The 21,830-nt window shown below is 41.1% G+C and overlaps 1 protein-coding gene across 3 annotated transcripts in view; it reads left to right on the top strand.

Annotated features, from left to right (window-relative positions):
• srbd1 (S1 RNA binding domain 1) overlaps positions 1-12,504 on the top strand; it is a 303,090-nt gene extending 290,586 nt beyond the window's left edge. For 2 of the 3 annotated variants that reach the window (XM_059985737.1, XM_059985736.1), the window contains exon 22: positions 8,641-12,503. In XM_059985737.1, coding sequence (XP_059841720.1) covers positions 8,641-8,930 — 290 coding nt within the window. In that variant the 3' untranslated portion in view covers positions 8,931-12,503. Of the gene's footprint in view, positions 1-8,640 lie in introns of all 3 variants that reach the window. The other variant, XM_059985738.1, reaches the window with a different exon arrangement.
• The last annotated feature ends 9,326 nt before the right edge of the window (positions 12,505-21,830 follow it).

Below are 21,830 nucleotides of genomic sequence, written 5' to 3'. Positions count from 1 at the left end.
AGGGAGGCTGGTTTTCGTGATGTTCGAAGCTATGTCTACAACTCTGTGTAGTTTCTTGGGTAGTTCTCATACCATGCTGTGGTGAATCTAGATAACATGTTTTGTATGGAGCATAAATAAGAATTGGTGAGGATCAAAGGGGACATGAAAATTTCATCAGCCTTTTTTATTATTATCAAGATATCTTTTGTAGAAGCTGTAATCACAAATTTACCACTATTGCCTGCTTGCAGTAGTAATAATGGGATGCTAACAGCCACACAATGTTTCTTGGTTTCAAATCTCAATCTGCTTGATATGTTTCCCCCTTTTATCCATCTCAAGCAGTATTCACCTTCTGCCATAATGAGCAAGGCTTACTCTGTGGCCTAATGCAAAAAGATCCAAGGAAGACAGTGGAACAAATTAATCTTGGAAAAGGATTCCTTATTTCTTTCATTACAAGTAGCAAAAATACTATGCAAGAATATGCATAAATATGCAAAGAACTCTTAATTCCCCTAATATGCAAACATCTATCTAACTATGTATTAAATAGCCTTTACTGGCTTGCTGGGTAGAGAAAAGCAGTTCCTTCCCGTCTCTGTCTAAATCTCCTCCCCCAAATCTGAAGGCTATGTCCCCTAGTTCTAGCCTCAACTACTGGTTGAAACAACTTTCCTGCCTCTATTTTATCTACCTGTTTAATAATTTTTATGTTTTGATAAGATCCATTTTCATTTTTCTGAATTCCAGTGACTACAGTCCCAAGCAACTTAATCTCTCCTCAAAGTCTAACCTGCCCACTCATCTCTAGAATCAATTTGGTGAACCTCCCCTGCACCATTTCCAAAGCCAGAATTTATTTTCTCAAACTGCATGCAGTACTCCAGATGTGTCCTCACCAGTACACTGTTCTGTTGCAGCATAAACTCCCTGCTCTTAAATTCAATCTCTCTTGTAATGAAGGCCAACATTGCATTTGGCTTCATGACAACCTGTTACACTTGCAAACTAACCTTTTGCAATTCATGCACAGCACTCCTAATTCCCTTTGCACAACAGCATGTTGCAGTCTTTCACTATTTAAATAACAATCTGATCCTCTATTTTTACTTACAGTGTGAGTGACTTCACATTTACCCGCATTGTGTTCCCTCTGCCAGAACATTGCCCACTAACTTAACCTATAAATATCTCTCTGCAGACTCCCTGCATCTGCGGCAAATTTGCTTTTCAACTCAGTTTAGTGTCATAGAAGTTTCAAATATGCTGCTCTTAGTTCTGAAATCATTAATGTATATCGTGATCAGTTGCGGGTCGAACACAGACCCTGTAGCTCTCCACTCACAACTGATTGCCAATCAGAGAAACAACCGTTAATTCCAACTTTCTGCCTTCTGTTGGATAACCAATCCTCTATCTATGCTAATACATAACCCTCAACTCCATGCATCTTTACCTCATGGATAAGGTGCAGCGACTTATTGAATGCCTTCTGGAATTGCAGTGCATGATACTCTTCACTGAGGTCAAACCAACTGTTCACAGTTATTGCGTTATTTCTTTGCTTTTGTATTCACTGTCTCAATTCATGACACTTCATACTTTTCTAAAAGCTTCATCTGCTTTTCCAGTCCCATTGATACACACTTTTGTGTTTAGCCGATTAGACTACTGTTATGTCATTTCAGGACTGCTTAAGAAAGATATAAATCAGCTGCAGCTTGTTCAAAATGTGGCCGCAAGAATCTTAACCAAATAAAAAGAATATCTGAGCGCATCTCACTGGTTTTGGCTGCCTGTGTCCTTTAGGATCAAGTTTAAAATATTGTTAATTTTTTTATATATGTATAAAAAAAAATGTAGCTCCGCCATTTATTTTGAAGTGTCTATCCCCTTACATCTCTAATTGTAATGTTTAGTCTGCAAATACTGGACTGCTCAGTGTTCTTAGAACTTAGCATATAAAAAGTAGTGATGTGGCCTTTTGCTCCCATGCACCATATACTTTTGCAACTGATAATACGCCAGGCTAGTACTGCGGAAAGTTTCAAAACACTTCTGAAAACCTACTTTTTTAATTTGGCCTTATTATAGGATTACATAATACCTGTTGAGGTTGATAACATTTATATAGTTTGGTATATTCAATTCTATTTTGCTCTATATAATGTTTGTCTTATTATTTTTGATTTTTGTCTCATTTTTATGATTATATTGATTTATCATTACAATCTATGTAAAGCACTTTAAGCCTGCATCTTAATGTATGGAAGGTGCTCTATAAATAAAGTTGTTGTTATTATTATTATTATTGAGATCTATTTAGAAATCCCAGAGTCACTTTGCTCCTGCATTCTCTGTCCAGTTTTCCTTCCAAAACTTGTGTTCCTTATCGTTTACAGGCATTTTAAAGTTATGTCTGCCGACTCTGAGTATATACCTGAGTGTCTAAATCTAAGTTTTCATCTATATCTGTAAACTGTAAGCCTATACACTTCAGCCACCAGTCCACTAAACCAACTCTTTTTTAAAGAGTTAACTGCTGAGAACATTATCTGATTGGATAGTAAGAAAGCTGGTTGTCCAAGTTCAGTCTGGTATAAGGGCTTTTCCAGTTGTAAATTATTAATCATCCTCCATTCTTTTAACTCATTCACGTAAGCAAAAGCAAAGACACATTGAGGATAAATTGGTGGAATGCCCTAAAGGAGTGACTAGGATCTCCCCTATTTGAGATGATCATTGCCTGACACAGTAGCGATATGAAAATGATGCCAGCCCATGCTTAGCTGTTGTCTGGAGCTTGCTACATGCAGATATGGGCTACATCATATTCTGCAAGATTATAAAATGTGTGATCATTGGCAAGCAGCCCCACTTCCGATCTTATGATAGACAGAGAATGTGTAGTGAAATAGTAGATTGGGACTAGGAGTCTGCCCTGAGGAAATCCTGCAATAAAGTGCTGATGTTCGGTTGATTGCCCTCCAACAATCACACCCATGGTTCTTCATGCAAGATATTACTCCAACTCAAATGCTACTTTGATTTTAATGTCAGCTTTCCTTACCTCACCAAATTACTGTGTGCTATCTTCAAAGGTTTATTATTTGAAGTGCTATGATTATGTTTATTTCCCCATTCTCTACATTTTCACACTCCGCAAAAATAAAGCTACCTGGCAATCTCTTTTTGAGTGCACATCAGTACTTATTGTGGAGTAATTTCATGCAAGGATATGAGAAGAAGCACAGGTGGGAATGCAGAGGGCAACATGTTGTCTTTAATCTGCTGCTGGTGAGTTGCTTTCGTTTGTGCTTCCCTCCCATATCTAATTTCTGCAAGAACACTTGTACTTTAATATTTAACAAGGTTATATTTTGCTTAAATTCATTTCATCTCATTGGCAGTGCTTCTACTGCTTGGCTAAAAGGCCATAAGAGTAGATTCAACATATTATGTGGGATGATATTTGAGTGTAAAGCAATTCCACCTTTTGAATGAAATGTTAAACAAAATCTGCTGGCTTGAGTAAATATAATCAAATAATTAAAATAGCACAACTAAATCCAAAATATGGTGGGTGGGGGGGTTCTTGCCACTGGGGTCTTCACCTACATGTGTTCATCAGCCAGCATGATTAAAACAAACTGCCTGATACTCTATCCATTTGCTCTGTACTGTAAGTTGGTGTCCTTTCCTCAAAGAATGATGCAAGGAATGTTGTACTTCTACCCTGCAGCAGATCTTTCCGTTTAGCAGACACCTGTAACTTCTGTCCAGCCCCTGCACTTTCTCCCTCACCACAATTCAGGGCCGAATACTGTCCTCTCAGCTAAGACAACACTTAATCTGTGAGTCTGTCGGGATCGACTATATCCAGTGATCCTGGTGTGGCCTCTTCTGCTTCGGTGAGAAGTGACGTGGAGAAGGGGACCACTTTGACAAGCACCTTCATTTCGTCTGCCACAAAGGGCAAGTTTTCCCGGTATCCACCTATCTTAATCCTGAGTCTCATCCCCATTCTGACATGTCGGTCCATGACCACCTCACCATGACTCCGTGCTGAGGCCACTCTCAGGAAAAAGGAGCAACATCTCATATTCTTTCTGGCTAGCCTCCATCCCGATGTATGAAGATCAATTCCTCTAACTTCAGATAATTTCTACTCCTCCTCTCTTCTCACTTCTTCCATTCCCCATTTGGGGTCCCCTTTTACCCCTTCTCACCTGACCATCCCCTCCTCCCTTTTCTTCCTTGGTTCACTCTCCTCAGATTCCTTTTTCTTTAGCCCTTTATCTCTTTCATCTATCACTTTACAGCTTGCAATCCTTCCTCTCCTTCCACTTTCTGAATCTGACGTACCCCCCCCCCCTTCTAGTCCTAATGAAGGGCCTCGGCCTAAAACGTTGACTCTATTCCTTTCCATAGGTGCTGCCTGACTTGCTGAGTTCCTCCAGCACTTTGAGTTTGTCACTCTGGATTTCCAACATCTACTGAATCTCTTGTGTTTGTGTTCAGTGTAGTGTAACCTAACCCTTTCGTCTGGTGATACTCAACACAGATTGGGAGACAACTTCACCAAGCACCTGTGCTCCATCACCAACAAAAGCGGGATCTCCTTGTAGCCATTCATTTCAGTTCTGCTTTTCATTCCCATTCCAACATGTCAGTCCATGATCTCCTCTACTGCTGCAATAAGGTCACACTCAGATTGGAGGAACAACACCTTTAATCCATCTGGGTAGTCTCCAAGCTGATGGTGTGAACATTAAACTCTGGAAATTCTGGTAATTACCCCCTTCACCATTTTCCATTCCTGTTTCACTCTCTCACCTTATCTCCTTACCTGCCCATCACCTCCCTTTTGTGCTTTTCCTCCTGCCCTTTCTTCCATGGTATTCTACTTTCAGATTCCCCTTCCTCCAGCCTTTTGTGTCTTTCACCAATCAACTTCACAGCTCTTTACTTCCCCCCCTCCCCTCTCCCGGTTTCACCTGTCTCCTACCACCTTGCACTTCTTCCCACCCTCCTCCCACCTTCTTGCTCTGACCTCGTCTTTTTTTCTCCAGACCTCATGAAGGGTCTCAGTCCGAAGCATCAACTGTTTACTCTTTTCCATAGGTGCTGACTGGCTGGCAGAGTTGCTGCAGCATTTTGTGGATATGGTAGTATGTTCGTTACCCCTGAGCCGGGCAAATGTCACATTCTGCCATGAAAGTTATTTCATGCTTTCAGTGAGGACATTGACTCCATGGCTGGGAAAGCGCAGCAGCACCTCTACCTCCTCAGGATACGAAAGATGCCCTTTGATCCTCACCAGTGCAGGAGAGAACGCATCCTATCTGGATGCATCACAATTTGAAACTGCAGAGTGCTGTGGGCAAAGCTCAGCCTCTCCTCCAGGGACTCTGTCTATACTGCTTGCTGCTTCGGTAGAGCAGCCAGCATAATCAAAGATCCTATCCGCCCCACACATTCTCTCATCTCCCCTTCCCAATAGGCAGAAGATTCAAAAAGCTGAAAGCATATACCACCAGACTCACGAACAGCTTCTAAACAAGACTATTGAATGTATGGGGGTAATAGCGAACTGCAGAACGCACACCCTGATGGACTGTTTATTGTTGCTGGAGATTTTAACCACACAAACCTCAAGTCAGTGCTCCCCAGATTCCATCACAACGTGGACTTTGTAACAAGAGGGGAGAACGCATTAGACCTTGTTTGCATGAACATTCCTGACGCATACCGGGCGGAGCCCTGCCCCCACCTCGGTTACTCAGACCACATCTCTGTTGCGTTAAACCCAGCATACAGACCACTCGTCGGGTGCTCCAGACCAGTTCAGAAGCAGGTGAAAACCTGGCCAGCAGGGGCCATCTCTGCTCTTCAAGACTGCTTTGAGCACACTGACTGGCACACGTTCAGGGAGGCTGCAACCGATGGCGACTCCACCAACTTAGAGGAGTACACGGCATCAGTGACCAGCTGCATCAGCAAGTGCATTGATGATGTTGCTCTGTCCAAGACCAGCACTACACGATCCAACCAGAAGCCATGGATGACAGAGGAAGTGTGTGCACTGCTGAGGACCCGTGACTCCGCGTTCAGAGCAGGCGACAAGGCAGCCATAATAACAGCGAGGGCCAAACTGTCCCGGGCCATCAGAGGGGCAAAGCGTGCACATGTCCAGTGAATCCACAGCCACTTCCAGGACAGCGGTGACACGCGGCGCATGTGGAAGGGCATTCAGGACATCACCAACTACAGGACAACATCATCTGACTGTGCAGGTGATGCCTCCCTTCCAGATGTGCCGAACAACTTCTACTCTCGTTTTGAGGCGGAAAATGAAGTGACAGCGAGAAAGACCACCCCTCCTCCAAATGACCAGGTGCTGTGTCTCACCGTGCCGATGTGAGGAGAACCCTATGCAGGGTCAACCCATGGAAGGCTGCTGGACCAGACAATCTCCCTGAGCAGCGCCACTGTTCCAATGTGCTTCAAGGCCGCCACCATCATCCCCGTGCCAAAGAAGTCTTCAGTGTCCTGCCTAAATGACTACCGTCCCGTTGCACATACATCCATCATCATGAAGTGTTTCGAGAAACTCGTCATGAGGCATATCAAGACCCTGCTGCCCCCCTCACTGGACCCCCTGCAGTCCGCGTACTGTCCCAGCCATTCAACAGACGTCACCATTGCCAACACCCTCCACCTGGCCCTAACCCACCTGGACAAAAAAGACACGTATGTTCAAATGCTGTTCATAGACTTCAGTTCAGCATTCAACACAATCATCCCTCAGAAACTGATTGGAAAGCTGAGCCTACTGGGCCTGAACACCTCCCTCTGCAACTGGATCCTAGACTTGCTGACTGGGAGACCTCAGTCAGTCCGGATCGGGAGCAGCATCTCCAACACCATCACACTGAGCTCGGGGGCCCCCCAGGGCTGTGTGCTCAGTCCACTGCTGTTCGCTGTGCTGCAACACACAGCTCGAACCACATCATCAAATTCGCCGAAGACACAACCGTGGTGGGTCTCATCAGCAAGAATGATGAGTCAGCTTACAGAGAGGAGGTGCAGTGGCTAACGGACTGGTGCAGAGCCAACAACCCGTCTCTGAATGTGAACAAAACAAAAGAGATGGTTGTTGACTTCAGGAGGGCACAGAGCAACCACTCCCTGCTGAACAACAGCTCCTTGGTAGAGATCGTAAAGAGCACAAAATTTCTTGGTGTTCACCCGGCGGAGAATCTCACCTGATCCCTCACCAGCTCCATAGCAAAGAAAGCCCAGCAGCGTCTCTACTTTTTGCGAAAGCTGAGGGAAGTCCATCTCCCACCCCCTATCCTCATCACATTCTAGAGGTTGTATTGAGAGCATCCTGAGCAGCTGCGTCACTGCCTGGTTTGGAAATTGCACCATCACGGATCGCAAGACCCTGCAGCGGATAGTGAGGTCAGCTGAGAAGATCATCGGGGTCTCTCTTTCCGCCATTACAGACATTCACACTACACCTGCATCCGCAAAGCAAACAGCATTATGAAGGACCCCACACACCCCTCATACAAACTCTTCTCCCTCCTGCCATCTGGGAAAAGGCTCCGAAGCATTCGGGCTCTCACGACCAAACTATGTAACAGTTTCTTCCCCCAAGCCATCAGATTCCTCAATACCCAGAGTCTGGACTGACACCAACTTACTGCCCTCTACTGTGCCTATTGTCTTGTTTATTATTTATTATAATGCCTGCACTGTTTTGTGCACTTTATGCAGTCCTGGGTAAGTCTGTAGTCTAGTGTAGTTTTTTGTGTTGTTTTACGTAGTTCAGTGGAGTTTTTGTATTGTTTCATGTAGCAGCATGGTCCTGAAAAATGTTGTCTCGTTTTTACTGAGTACTGTACCAGCAGTTATGATTGAAATGACAATAAAAGTGACTTGACTTTATAAAATGGACTCTTGACCTCGTAATCTACATCACAAACTCTCCAATGTTCCCTCAATTTTTTTTTACACAGTTGCATGGAACAACCTGAGCAGGAAATTTTTACATGGCCTGAAAACTGTGTGGTGCTTTATATTAATATTATATAAAAGAAAATGTTAGGGGCACGGGAACAAAGGCTATGTGCGTGGGAGCATTTCCGTTTCTGCGTGGCTGCCCACCTACATAGAACAGTGCCTGACAGCTTACTGTCTGCCAGCTCTGCCCATTCTATACCAGTACACTTTATACCCATTCTATTACTGGTTTCCCTTGTACTACCTCGTGCACCATTGTAATTAATTAATCCTTATGTACAGGATGCAAGGTAAGACTGATTCTCGTTAGAAGTAATAGAGCAATTTACCAGTTTATCAGTTTCACTTACCACGGTGATATACTGATAACTCATGACTCATCAGAACTCAGTAAAATATATCTACAGAGTACTTTCCTTTTTCCTATGTTTGTACATAATGTTTAAATATTCAGCGTCAGGGTATGTAATGAGGGAGATAGAGATTTACAAACTGCATTTTATTACATAGTAACCACCTAAAGAGCAAACTGACCAAGAAAGCCATCAACCTATAAAAAAACTTTCCATTTTGAGCAAGTATTGAAATTGTTGCTAATATGCTTTACTTTATGTTCCTGTGCAGGATTTGATCAACATGATTTTAAAAGAAACATTGTCTCCATTGATGACTTGAAAAACGGAACTGTTCTGACTGGAAGAGTGGAAAATGCTACTCTTTTTGGGGTCTTTGTGGACATTGGAGTTGGTAGATCTGGTCTGATCCCTATTCGCTACATTACGGCAGCTAAGTTACCTGCGTCTAAAAGACGTCGAAGCCTAGGCCTTGGCCCCGGGGAAAGGGTGGAAGTTAAAGTAATGGAGGTTGACCGTGAACGAAACCGTATTTCATTGGATCTCATACGTGTTTTGTAAAAAACAGGACAACTTCTTAGATGTGTCTTTTTTTCTCTCTCAACTTACATGGCAGCATCTGAAATTCAAAATTGTTCCCTGTTGATGTGGGATGTATTGCATATTTTATACTGTATTTCAAGTTATATCATCACCTCACTGATTGTGTTTAATTTTCTTATACTTTACAGCATTTCAGAAGCAGAATGTACCCTTTGCATTTGGCAGCTGAAGAGGAATTAGTCATAGTAAAGGGTCAGACTGCACATGTAATTCACTGCCCATTTGCCAGTTGGAATTTAAAGCTGCAGCATCCACTGAATTATCTTGGGATTGACCAATTAATAAGTTCCATGCTTGGTTCTGAGGAATTCCAAATTGATAGCAGTACACTCTTAAGAAGTGCATTTAATCTTCTGCATGGGAATTTTATTGCCAAACTTAGAATTTATTTTTTAAAGAAGTTCAAACTTAACAAAGTCATATCTATGAACCTAACTTTGTAATTGATGATTCTTCAAAGGGATTCTGTTGTCTAATATTTTTTCTGGAATTTGGTACATTACAAAATCACTCAAAATAAATCATCCAGATCTTTATTGCTTTATTGATACTCGGCAAAAACAAACCTTTTAGATGCACCCAAGTGGTTGCCGCTGCTCTAAGCTGGATCAAGAATCTGTCAATTCAGAATTGGCTTGCCTATAGAAGGCAGAGGGTGGTTGTGAATGCAGCATATTCTTCCTGGAGTAATCCACAGGGATCTATTACGGGACCCCTGCTCTTTGTGATTTTTATAAATGAGTTGGATGAGGAAGGGTGGGTTAGTTAGTTTGCAGATGATACAAAGGTTGGTGGAGTTCTAGTTAGTGCAGAAGATAGTTGTAGGTTACAAGGGGACATTGACAGGATGCAGAGATGGGCTGAGAAATGGCAGATGAAATTCAACCCAGTATGAAGTAGTTTCCTTTGGCAGGTCAAATTTGAAGGCAGAATACAAGGTTAATGGCAGGGTTTTTAGCAGTGTAAAGGAACAGAGAACCCTTGGGGTGTGCATCCATTGATCCATCAGAGTTGCCATGCAAATGATGGGGTGATTAATGATGTTTGATGTGTTGCTCTTCATTAATCAGAGGATAGAGTTCAAGAACAGTGAGGTAATGCTCCAGCTCTGTAAAACCCTGGTCAGACCACACTTATAAATTTGTGTTCAGTTCTGGTTGGCTCATTATAGGAAGGATGTAGAGGGGATTTACTTGGGTGCTGTTTGGTTTAGAGAGCATGTCTTATTAAGATAAGTTGAGCAGACTAGGGCTTTTCTCTTTGGAGCAAAGAAAGGTAATAGGCGATTTGGTAGAGGAATACAAGATGATAAGTGGGACATATTTCAAATGGATAGCTAGAAATTTTTTCCCCAGAGCAGAACTGGTAAATACAAGGAGCATAATTTTAAGGTGATTGAAGGAAAGTATATTGGGAATGTGAAAGGTATATTTTTTCACACAGAGTGTGATCAGAGTGTGAAAGTGCCTTACTAGGGATGGCGTAGAGACAGACACATTAGGGGCTTCTACAAACTCTTAGATAGGCATATGGATGACGGAAAAATTGAGCGGTATGTAAGATGGAAGGAGCAGTTTTAGAGTAGGTTAAAAGGTCATCATTGGCTGAAGTTCCTGTACTGTGCCATGGTGTTCTATGTTCTAAATGCAAACTGAACTGGTTCAAGAAACAGTATTCTCCTGAATATCTTGGATTGGTTTATTAAGCACATCACAATTATTTTGACATAACCAAAATCAGCTCCAATGAGCGGTGAAAATAGTTCCAAAAATGAATGACTCCAGGTGTAATGTTTGCTTATTCACAGGCTTTTCAGATTCAAGATGTTTCCCAGTTTATTGACAACTGTGTGCAAGTTTTTGTAGCTCTAGCAGTTTTTTTTCTTTCTTCACACTCAATGGATGAGATATGTCATTGGTAGATGCTCAATGCTTTACAGATTCATGGAGGCATTCTTTAAAAATTAGTTTATTTCAGGAAACAAACTTGCCCAGCTATGATTTGAATCACATTTTACATTTCTTTGCATCATACCAATTTAGAGTAAGAGCTTTTTATCTTGTTAAACACCTCTGATTGTAAGATTATGATTTATTTCAGCACCTGAGCATCACCTACATCACATTCACTTATAGATTGAATGCATAACAAAGATTTATTGAAAATTTAGTTAAAATTGTGTCCATAATTTTCATTATGTGCCCTATTTCTCATGGGAAGTAGTTACAAGGAAGTTTATCTTCTTTGTTTGCTGTACTGAAAAAGAAATATAACTTTAGTACTTCAAGTCAGCATTCTGATCATTTTGTAAGGTAAACACTCTTCAATACAGTAACTGCCAAAATAGTTTTTAGAATCTAAATTTTTGATTTATATGAAATCTTTAAGATTTGATTTATTTGAAATCTAATTTCATTTAGATCTTAGCTATTCTAAAATCAATGAATAACACACCTTATAATAAAACAAGTTTATCCACAAGGTAGTACCTGGAGTAAAACATTGCTGCAGAATTTAACTGTTAAGGATGAATACTTTTAAAAACAGATGGACTCCAAACAATAATTTTGTTTATTTGTTTGTGGGGGAAAGTAAAAATACTTCTGGATCGCCATTGTAGAATTAATAGATCGGTGATTCTTTCCAGCAATTTTGTCGGCTTTCATACTGTTAAAATACATATGAAACAGGCATATAGGAATGTAGACCTTTATTGAAAGAGGATCTGAGTGCAAGAATAAAAATCCTTTATGACAATTATATAGGATTGTGACGAGAGAACAACTGAAGCATTATTAACAATTTTGGTCTCCTTATTTGAAAGAAGCATGTATTTGCTGTAAGATGGAGATTCATTACGTGTGAATGTAGTGGCAAGAAAAGATTCACTAAAATAGTTCCTATGATGTTGTGTTTGTCCCTTAAGGAGAGGTTGAGTAGATTATGAATAGAAGAAACAACACTTTTATTGACACAAAATTCCTCATTGGTTCAACATGGTAAATACAAGGAAGAGATTATAGACAAGGAATCGAGAACTAGGGATTGTAATAAATACAAAGGAATATATTCTTTTATAACGTTGTGAACTTATAAATTCTTTGGAGGTTTGTGAAATCTCAGCCATTGATTGCATTCAAAATCAAGATTAATATAGATTTTGGATATTAAATACGGAACGGGGCAAGAAATAGTGTTGAAGTAGAAGACTTGTCACAATCTCGTTGAGTAGCAGAGCAGGTTGAGGGGGCAAATAGACAATTCCTGACCCTATTTTTTATGTTTGTGTGTTCTTATTTTTGTCATGATTGATTTCTCGGGTCATTTGTTGTTCCCAGTGCCTTGTCTTGAAATGTTTTATCATTTACATGCAAAAGCAATGCCTCTCTGTGCCACTGTTTCCTACAGAAGTAAATCTACCTAATTACTGCTGAGCAAGGATCAAGTGTGGGAGCTTGTGTTCGCTCACCAATAACTACTAATGAGACCTGAAGCCAGGCAATAAAACAAAGCCGGGACACAAAATGAACTTTTATTCAGTAAAACCACACAACTACAACAATCTCAAAACTCAACAGTACGTCCCAAGCGTGACTATTTAAATGGTTTATCCAAGAACATTGGTGACATTGATAGGAACAGTGGTCATCAGTAAGCGTCAGGCTGAGATTGGTTGTCAGCTGATCAGTAGGTGTTGGTTGTTTCAGCTCTCTGTAACAGAGTTGCTGCTTTCAGATCAAACAACCTCCAGAAATTGGCAGGTTCAAAATACCACTCCAACTATCCCAGGAATAAATTCAAAGGACAGTAGTGCACGGGATCAAAAGAAGCAGCTGTGGGTTATAAGCTCAGATAGCTCCATCACAGGCACAGCCCTCCTCGTGATCGGGAACATCTTCAAAAGGTGATGCCTCAAGAAAGTGACATCCATCATTAAGGACCCCTACCATATGGGACAATGCCGTGTTCTCATTAGTACTATCGAGGGGGAGATACAGGAGCCAGAAAACCCACACTCAATATTTTAAGAACAACTTCTTCCACTCCACCATCAGATTTCTGAACTGTCCATGAACACTACCATGACATTCCTCTTCTACACTGTTTACTTATTCTAACTTAGTTTTTTTTGTCTTGCACTATATCGCTGCCACAAAAATAATAAATTTCATGACATCTGTCAGTAATAATAACCCTGATCCTGATTCTCACTTCTCCCAGTCCAAAATGCACAATGGTGAGGCCCTAGATTACCCACTATTTCAGCAAACGCTGAGTCAGTCACAGCATTTGTTTCATGAAATCTCAGTCCTGGGACAGACACTATACCATCTCTGTCATGGGATGTGATTACCAGACAGATTGAAGAAATGTTTCTAGGATCTCTTAACCCGTGGCCACTTCAAGTAGAAAAACTACATTCAGAAGTGTATGAAGAATCTCAATACCATTCATCAGGGGAGGACCATTTCACTAACTTAATCAATCATTCCACCCAATTGGCCAACACATCCCTGATGGGAAGGTCTGCTGTTTACACAATGACATTGATACCCACCTCAGAATCCACACAACCAAAATTAAAATGTCATTTTTGAACCCAAGGGAATGCCTAAGATGATAAACTGCAATCAAATGCCAGGGTGGTTGGTATTTGATGATACTGCAAATGCTAAAGTGTTAAGAATGAACAAAAATAGTAACAGTTTTAACGTGACAGATCATTAGTTATATTTTCAATAAAAATAGTTCTCATAATTTGAGGTATATTATTGACACAAAAATAGGCTTAACAGACCCATAAATATTGCTTACATTACACAGAAGACATCTACCTGTCTTCATCTAATTCTCAACATATTCACTTCCTTTCTTTTCTTGCATATTAAGTTTCCTCTTGATCACCTCTATACTCAACAATATCACTATTTGATATTTATAATCATCTTACTGTCCCCTGCACTCTCCTCTCCCATCTCTATAAATCCTATAAGTCTGTATAAGTCTTTCATAATCTTAAACATGATCACGTCTCCCTTCAGCTTTCTCCTATATAGAAGTCTGTCAGAGCTCACTCAGCCTCTTTTGGTAGGGTTTGATCGCTCAGTTTTTGGATTTAGTCACCCTGCTGTCTCATGGGCGAGGAAACCTAACCATTACACACCAAACCACCTCAATTGATGAATCAGTGCTTTGCCATGTTGAACAACATTTGAAAGAGGCACACAGCGTCACCATGACACAGAATGAACTTGAAGTGGGGAACTTTAAGGTTAGTCCCTGAGGATGGCTTAATGGCAACAATACAGATGAAAACTGGCCAAATCACAATGGACATTGCTGCCAGGTTGGGGCTGTAAGGAAAAGGAAAACACAAAGAAATTTACAGCACTTCATTCATTTATCTGCTGTAATATTGGTCAAAGTAACACTTCGTGTTCCTAGTCTGGAATAAGTGCATCATCACATCAATGGCATCTTCCATTGTGTTTTTGAGGTCCTAATTGTGATAAAAAGGATAGTTTCAATGCATGTTGCAGCTCAAAAGTAATAGCCTTGAGATGCTGTGACCATCAACAGCAGTAGAAATACATGGTACTGCTGCCTCTATCCTCTAGCCCTAGCATATCTTGCATTCCATCATGACAATCAAGCGATCAGTACTGGTGCTATGATGGGTGCAGAAGGGCAACCCTAATTGTGGAAGTAACTTGGTAAAGCTAAGCAGCAAAACTGTATGGAGTAGACAGCTAAGGAATCACTTCTGATTGTGAATGATTGAGAGAGAAAGAGATAGATACTTTAATTCCCAAAGAAATTACAGAGTCACAGTAGTATTACAAGTGTACAGATATACAAATATTAGAAGAGAAGTAAGAAAGAATAAAAAATGTTACCTCAAACAGTTTAATGAGAGGGAGGTCATCACTTCCCTGGCTGCAGGTTGACTCATTATAGAGCCGAAAGACCAAGGATAAAAATGACCTCATATAGCGCTCTTTGGAGAAGCACAGTTGTCTTATTCCGTTACTAAAAGTGCTCCTCTGTTCAGCCAAAGTGGCATGCAGATGGTGAGAAATATTTACCAGAATTGCCAGGATTTTCCATAGGGTCCTTTGTTCTACTACAGCCTCTAGTGTCCAGTTTGACTCCTATAACGGAGCCAGCCTTACTAATCAGTTTATTCAGCCTGTTGGCGTTGCCCGTGTCGATGCTATTGCCCCAGTACACCAGCGCATAGATGATTGTTCTGGCAGCAACAGAATGGGGGAACATGTGAAGGAGAGGCTTGTATACTCCAAAGGACGTCAGTCTCCTTAAGACGTAGAGGCAACTCTGGCCCTTCTTGTCCGCAGCCTCTGTGTTGGTGCTCTGCTCAAGTCTGTCATCCAGGTGCATCCCCAGGTACTTGTAGGTACTCATTACATCCACATCCTCACCATCAATAGAAATACAGCAGTGCGGGCTTAATCTTCCTAAAGTCCATCACCATCTCCTTTGTTTGACGGATGTTGAGGTACAGATGATTCAGCTTGCACCATTTGACAAAGTCCCCCACCAGGGCCCTGTATTCATCCTCCTGTCCTCCCTTTATACACCCAACTATTGCAGAGTCATCAGAGAATTTCTACAAATGACATGACTCAGTATTGTATCTAAAGTCAGAGGTAGACAATGCAATTGGAAGGGAGCCAATACAGTCCCCCAAGGAGCTCCAGTGCTGCTTATCGCCATGTCTGGCACACAGCTCTGAAGCCGCACAAACTGGTCTGCTAGTCAGGTTGTCCATTATCCAGGATACAACGTAAGTGCCAACCTGCATTGAACTGAACTTTTTCCCCGCAATGAGGACTGTATGGTATTGAAGGCACTTGAGAAATCAAAGAACATGATCCTCATCCTCACAGTGCTGCCCTGCTTATCCAAATGTGAGGAGGCTGTGTTCAATAGGTAGATGACAGCATCATAGACTTCACTGTGGATAATTCAGGAATTAGAAAGTAGTTGCAAAAGAAATCACTGGCTTCAACAATGGTATGGCCCAGCCTGTGAGTTCTCAGGATAAAGCTGAAGAATTTACAGCCATGTTCTGCCAGGAGTAGTGAGTGTATGGTATATTTCAGCTTCCATCTGAGATCCCTTCTATCACAAAAGCAAGCTTACAGTCAATTCACTCCACATGACACTGGAAGCTTCTGAGAGGGCTGGATACAGAAAATGCTGTAGGACTGGACTACATCCTAAATGCAGTACTGAAAACAGATTTATCCATATTGTTCCTGTATACCTTCAACACTGGTATCAGGTATGTCCTGATCTCAAAAAGCATGAAAAATTAAGACTGCCTAATTAATTCTCAATCTTCTCTCAGTCATCAGCAAGTGTTGGAAGATGTTATCAGGTGGTGATTGTTCTTCAAAAAATTGCTCACCGATGCTCAACTTAGGTTTCACCAGAATAACTTGCTTTCAGGCATCTTCACAGCTTTACTCCTAACATGGACCAGAGAATTCAGTACCAGGGGTGAGATGTAAGTGACAGCACTGTCAAAAGTCAGCCTTTAATTAAGTGCACATGCATCAAGAAGTCTTGATAGAACTGAAGTTAGAGGAAATTAAAGTTGCAAATACTCCATTGGCTGGAGTGCTAACTGCAGAATTTCTTTTGGGCATTGCCCTGGGCCTAACCATCTTCACTTACTTCCTTGCATCATTGGACCAAAAGTAGGGACTTTCATTGACAATTGCACAATTTTTAATCTCAATTCACCACTTCTCAGTAAGTGAAGCAGTCCAGGCCTGAACACCTCTTAAATAAGTCAGCACTTAAATGGGAGATGGTAAGTGGCTAGTAGCATTCACATAAGTACCCAGTCACTATCTCTAGTAACAGACAGTTGCTTTTGGTATTCAATGGCATTACCACTGAGTTGCTCACCATTAAGAAGCTAATACAATGACATTACTACACGAAGAGATTGGAAGATAGGTATCCTGTGGAGAGTGACTCTGTCATCTTCAAAGCCTTCCATCATCTACAAGGCACTTTGGGAGAATGATGCAATACTCTCCATTTATCTGGACATATGCAACACTAAACCACACTTGAAAAGCACCACATTATCTAGTACAATGGCCACTTTGCTACATCAGTAAATATACACTTCTTCCATTACTGACGTGTCCACTGTAAATATTACTGACAAATTGCTTTGAAGCTACTTGCTAAGAATTCTCCATATTCACCTCTGAAACACATTTCCTCTCCCAGCAAGAAGGTCAAAGTTCGCAGTCCTATTGGAACATATTGTAGTAGTTCAGGTTATCCAGCTCACTCAACTTTCTGAAAGACCCTCTGCGAGAGTAGCTTGGAGTAGCATCACCAATACTACAGAGATTCAAGAAAGCATCTATCCACAACCTTCTCATCAGCAATTAGGAGTAGGCAACAAGTGCTGACCGTGCCAATACTATACAAGTTCCAAAAGACAATTAAATTATTTATTTAACATTACATGATACTTACTCCTTTGAAAGTGAAGTTAGAGGTAACATCATCAAAATAAGTGTAAACTTCCAATCTAATAATTACACAAGCAGATGTGTAGGGAGATTAGCTGACTGTACAGAGAGAAGATTGAAGAAAGGAAATGCAATTGTCCTCTCTTAATCCACAAACTAGACTTGATTTTAATTTGGAGGGTGTAGAAGATTATTGAATAAAAATAACATATAGCCAACCCCCACAAGACAGCAGCTCAGAAGAGGTTAAATTAGAGGGGTCACGGTGACTGATGAATATCCTTTGAAGATAAATTATCAGGGTCCTAATCCAAGATGAAGGAAATGAAGCAGATGTGCCTCAGATCAAGGCTCCACCCACCTCAGCTAGAGGTTGTTGCTATTGCCAGAATGATTTATCCTTTTCTCAAAAGAATAATTATGGTTCCTGAAGCTAGCTTTCTCATTCCAAATCACATGATCCTACATACCTTCTCTTCCTGTTTTACCAACAATAATGTTGCGACAAATCCACAGGGCAACCACACCTATTGCTTATCTTCACCCTTTAATTCAAATTCCACGGTGAACTATACGTACATTGAACTGTGTTTTTTGTACTGACGCCAACTTGGCTGGCCAGTCTTGCTTTGGGATTCATTGATGATTTTTTTAGGATCGCTCATTGAAAAATCTACAATAAATCTCTAATAATTTCTTTGTTTTCTTTTACTCCACCTTTTTATTTTGTGCTTTGTTTATGTTCAGCGGAGAGTGCGACCACTCTCGCTAAACATCGACGGCTCCTTGGTAGAGATCGTTCAGAGCACCAAATTTCTTGGTGTTTACCTAGCGGAGAATCTCACCTGGACCCTCAACACCAGCTCCATAGCAAAGAAAGCCCAGCAGCATCTCTACTTTCTGCGAAGGCTGAGGAAAGTCCATCTCCCACCCCCTATCCTCATCACATTCTACAGGGGTTGTATTGAGAGCATCCTGAGCAGCTGCAGGATGCTCCAGTGCCTGGTTCAGAAATTGCACCATCTCGGATCGCAAGACCCTGCAGCGGAAAGTGAGGTCAGCTGAGAAGATCATCGGGATCTCTCCTCGCCATTACAGACATTTACACTACACGTTGCATCTGCAAAGCAAACAGCATTATGAAGGACCCCACACACCCCTCATACAAACTCTTCTCCTTCCTGCCATCTGGGAAAAGGCACCAAAGTATTTGGGCTTTCACGACCATATTTTGTAACATTTTCTTCCCCCCAAGCCATCAGACTCCTCAATACCCAGAATACTGACACCAAATTACTGCCCTCTACTGCCCCTATTGTCTTGTTTATTATTTATTGTAATGTCTGCACTGTTTTGTGCACTTTATGCAGTCCCAGGTAGGTCTGTAGTTAGTGTAGTTTTTTGTGTTGTTTTACGTAGTTCAGTGTAGTCTTTGTATGGTTTCATGTTGCACCATGGTCCTGAAAAATGTCTCATTTTTACTGTGTACTGTACCAGTAGTTATGGTTGAAATGACAATAAAAAGTAACGACTTTTTCCTCAGTCTCATTTTGTGTGGCTTTCAATTGCAATCATTTGCTTTTACATTCTTTCTGCTACTTTTTCGCTTGACTTAATTAATCTTTCCTTCTGTTCTTATAGCCCTATTCCTCTGCAGTGCACTGGATGTAACTGACGGTTTGGACTGTTGTGTGCCTGGATGGTTTCAGTTGATAATGGTCCATGTAACAAGTTATTATCACAAATAATAAGAGGATATTGAATTGGAGACAACCTTTTAACATGGCTTGGGAAGAATGAGGCACAGAGATGGAGTGAAGGGAACATCCTCTGATCGCACATGGCATTTGGAGTTCCCCAGAGATCTGTAGCTCTGTGTTAGCATATGTGCATCTCTGTCTCCTAGTATGACAAACACATCACTTGACCACACTGCCCTTCATCACCAATGTCCATTCCCCTTGCCAAAGTAAATATTCAGGGGCAGCAACAACACATTTGATAAAAGGTTTAGCTGCAATACCTTAACCCTTTGAAGGACAAAATATTCACTACCATTGCAGAGACTGTGACCAATGATGGGGGTGCTGAGACCATAGAGAAGACAACATTTAAACCTAGTGCTCATTCCCACATTATTTCTATCACACATTCCCAAGCAACTGAGAAAAGGATGCAAATGAAGGGACAACAGCATTTTCATTTGATATTCAGAATCTCCAGACTCTGAACACAGCCAATACCTGGGAAGGAAAGGTACTGCTACAGAGGAATTTCTGCATCAGTCAACAGTAGAAGGAGGATGGATTCATGCATGGCCAAGAAGCATGCAAATCATCCTTGCTTCAGTCCTTGTGAAGACACTACAACCCATCAACCCCCACAGCAAAAACATGATCAACTCCTTTAGAGCACAATGTCATCCAGCATCTGATGGCTGTGTATCAGCTTCCATTGACTGTTCACACAACATTTGGATACTATAACATATGCTAAAACTTTTTGCAGTTTCAGCATTCTGCCTTTGTCTTTGTGGATTTCAATACTGAACTGAGTCTTTGGGTGTCATTGTATCAGTTAACCGCTGCACTGGTTAACCAGGATTGCAAAGATGTCACTCTCTTGAGTTGATGTGACTGGATTTGATGGCATGCATTCTCAGCTCTTAAAAGAAGTATTTGAAGTAGTCTTGATTCTTCAAAGGTCACTGGACTTGGAAAGGCAGCAGTGTATTGGAAAATCTCTATACAAGGTATGGAGATAGGTAATATTTTAACGTGAACAGTGTGGCACAGCTGTCAGATGGTGTAGGAGACCCAGGTTCAATTTTGATCTTGGGTGCTGTCTCAGTGGAATTTATACTTTTTCCCAGTGACTTGTGTGGGTTTCCATTAGCTGCTTTGGTTTCCATACATATTCCAATTGCAATTTGGAAGATTAATTGGCCATTGTAGATTGCCCATAGAGTACAAGTGAGTAGTAGAATTAGTAGGAGTTGCAAATATGGAAAGAGTAATTTTTAATATGGAATTAGTGTAAATGGGTTGTCAAAAGTTCATGTGGGCTCAGTGGGCAGACTGGCCTGTTTCAGTGCTGTATCCCTCAGTGATTTGTTAGAAGCTTGCTTAATTAACAGAGATAGAAACACAAAAAGGAGAAAACCTGCAGTTGCTGGAAATCCAAGCAACACACACAAAATGCTGGAGGAACTCTGCAGGCCAGGCAGCATCTATGGAAAAGAGGAGATTTGATATTTCAGGGCAAGACACTTTTTCAGGACTCCTGATGAAGGGTCTCGGCCTAAAAGGTCAACTGTTTGCTCTTTTCCATCGATTATACTCTACCTGACCTGCTGAGTTCCTCCTGCATCTTGTGTATGTTGTAAAAGAGAGATAGGATTGATGGTTCATTTTCAGCTTGACTATGGAGCCGCAAGGTCTATGCTAAAGCTTCAAAGAATTGCAGTCTAAGTTTATAATTTAGGTAAAGGTCTAATCCTATTGTATACAAATAAATAGTAAACTAATTTGCAAGAAACAATGGAAGAGATGTAAATAGGTTTATTACGAGGGCAAGAATTGGGAGTGTAATGTAGGAAAATGTGATGTTATCTTCTTTGTTTGAAAGAATAGAAAAGAAGATTTAAGAGACTTGTCTCCTGTACAATGGGCTCTACATTCCTTGCACTGTACATGAAACACAAAAGGTTAAACTGCAGGTGCAGTAATTAGGAAGGCCTTTATTGTAAAGTACAGAGTTAAGAGCTACAGCTGTACAGGGCATCAGTGAGACCACACCCAGCGTACTGCATGCAGTTTGGTCTCCTTAATGAAGAAGGTATAATCTTTGATTGGAGGCAGCTCAGAGAAAGTTTATTAGGTAATTCCTGTAATGACTGACTTCGAAAAAAAGTTTAAGCAGGATGGGCCTGTGCTCGTTGGATTTTCAGGTATGAGAGAGATGTAAAATTCTAACAGGTTTAACAATGTAAATACTGAGAGGATGTTTCCCTTACTGGAAGAGTTTCCAGTTTGAGGACACCTCACAGGGCGAGATTCCAATTTGAGGGCACAGATTTAAAATTTGGTTTTGGCTATCTACAAAAGGAAACAAAGATGTATTTCTCTCTCCTGGGTCATGAGTCATGATATATATTCAAGACCAAGTTGGAGAGATTTTTGGCCCAATGGGTGTCAGTAGTTATGGGGAATAGACCAATAAGCTAGTATGAAGATCTGTTCAGCCAGATATTATTGGATTGTGAAGCAGGCCCAAGCAGCTGAATGACCAATGCTTGTTGCTGTTTCTTATGTTCTTCTGGCTCCATGGAACGTAG

Source organism: Hypanus sabinus, chromosome 12, assembly GCF_030144855.1.
Source record: "Hypanus sabinus isolate sHypSab1 chromosome 12, sHypSab1.hap1, whole genome shotgun sequence".
Classification (NCBI taxonomy): domain Eukaryota; kingdom Metazoa; phylum Chordata; class Chondrichthyes; order Myliobatiformes; family Dasyatidae; genus Hypanus; species Hypanus sabinus.
This window is presented reverse-complemented; position numbering and strand designations above follow the sequence as displayed.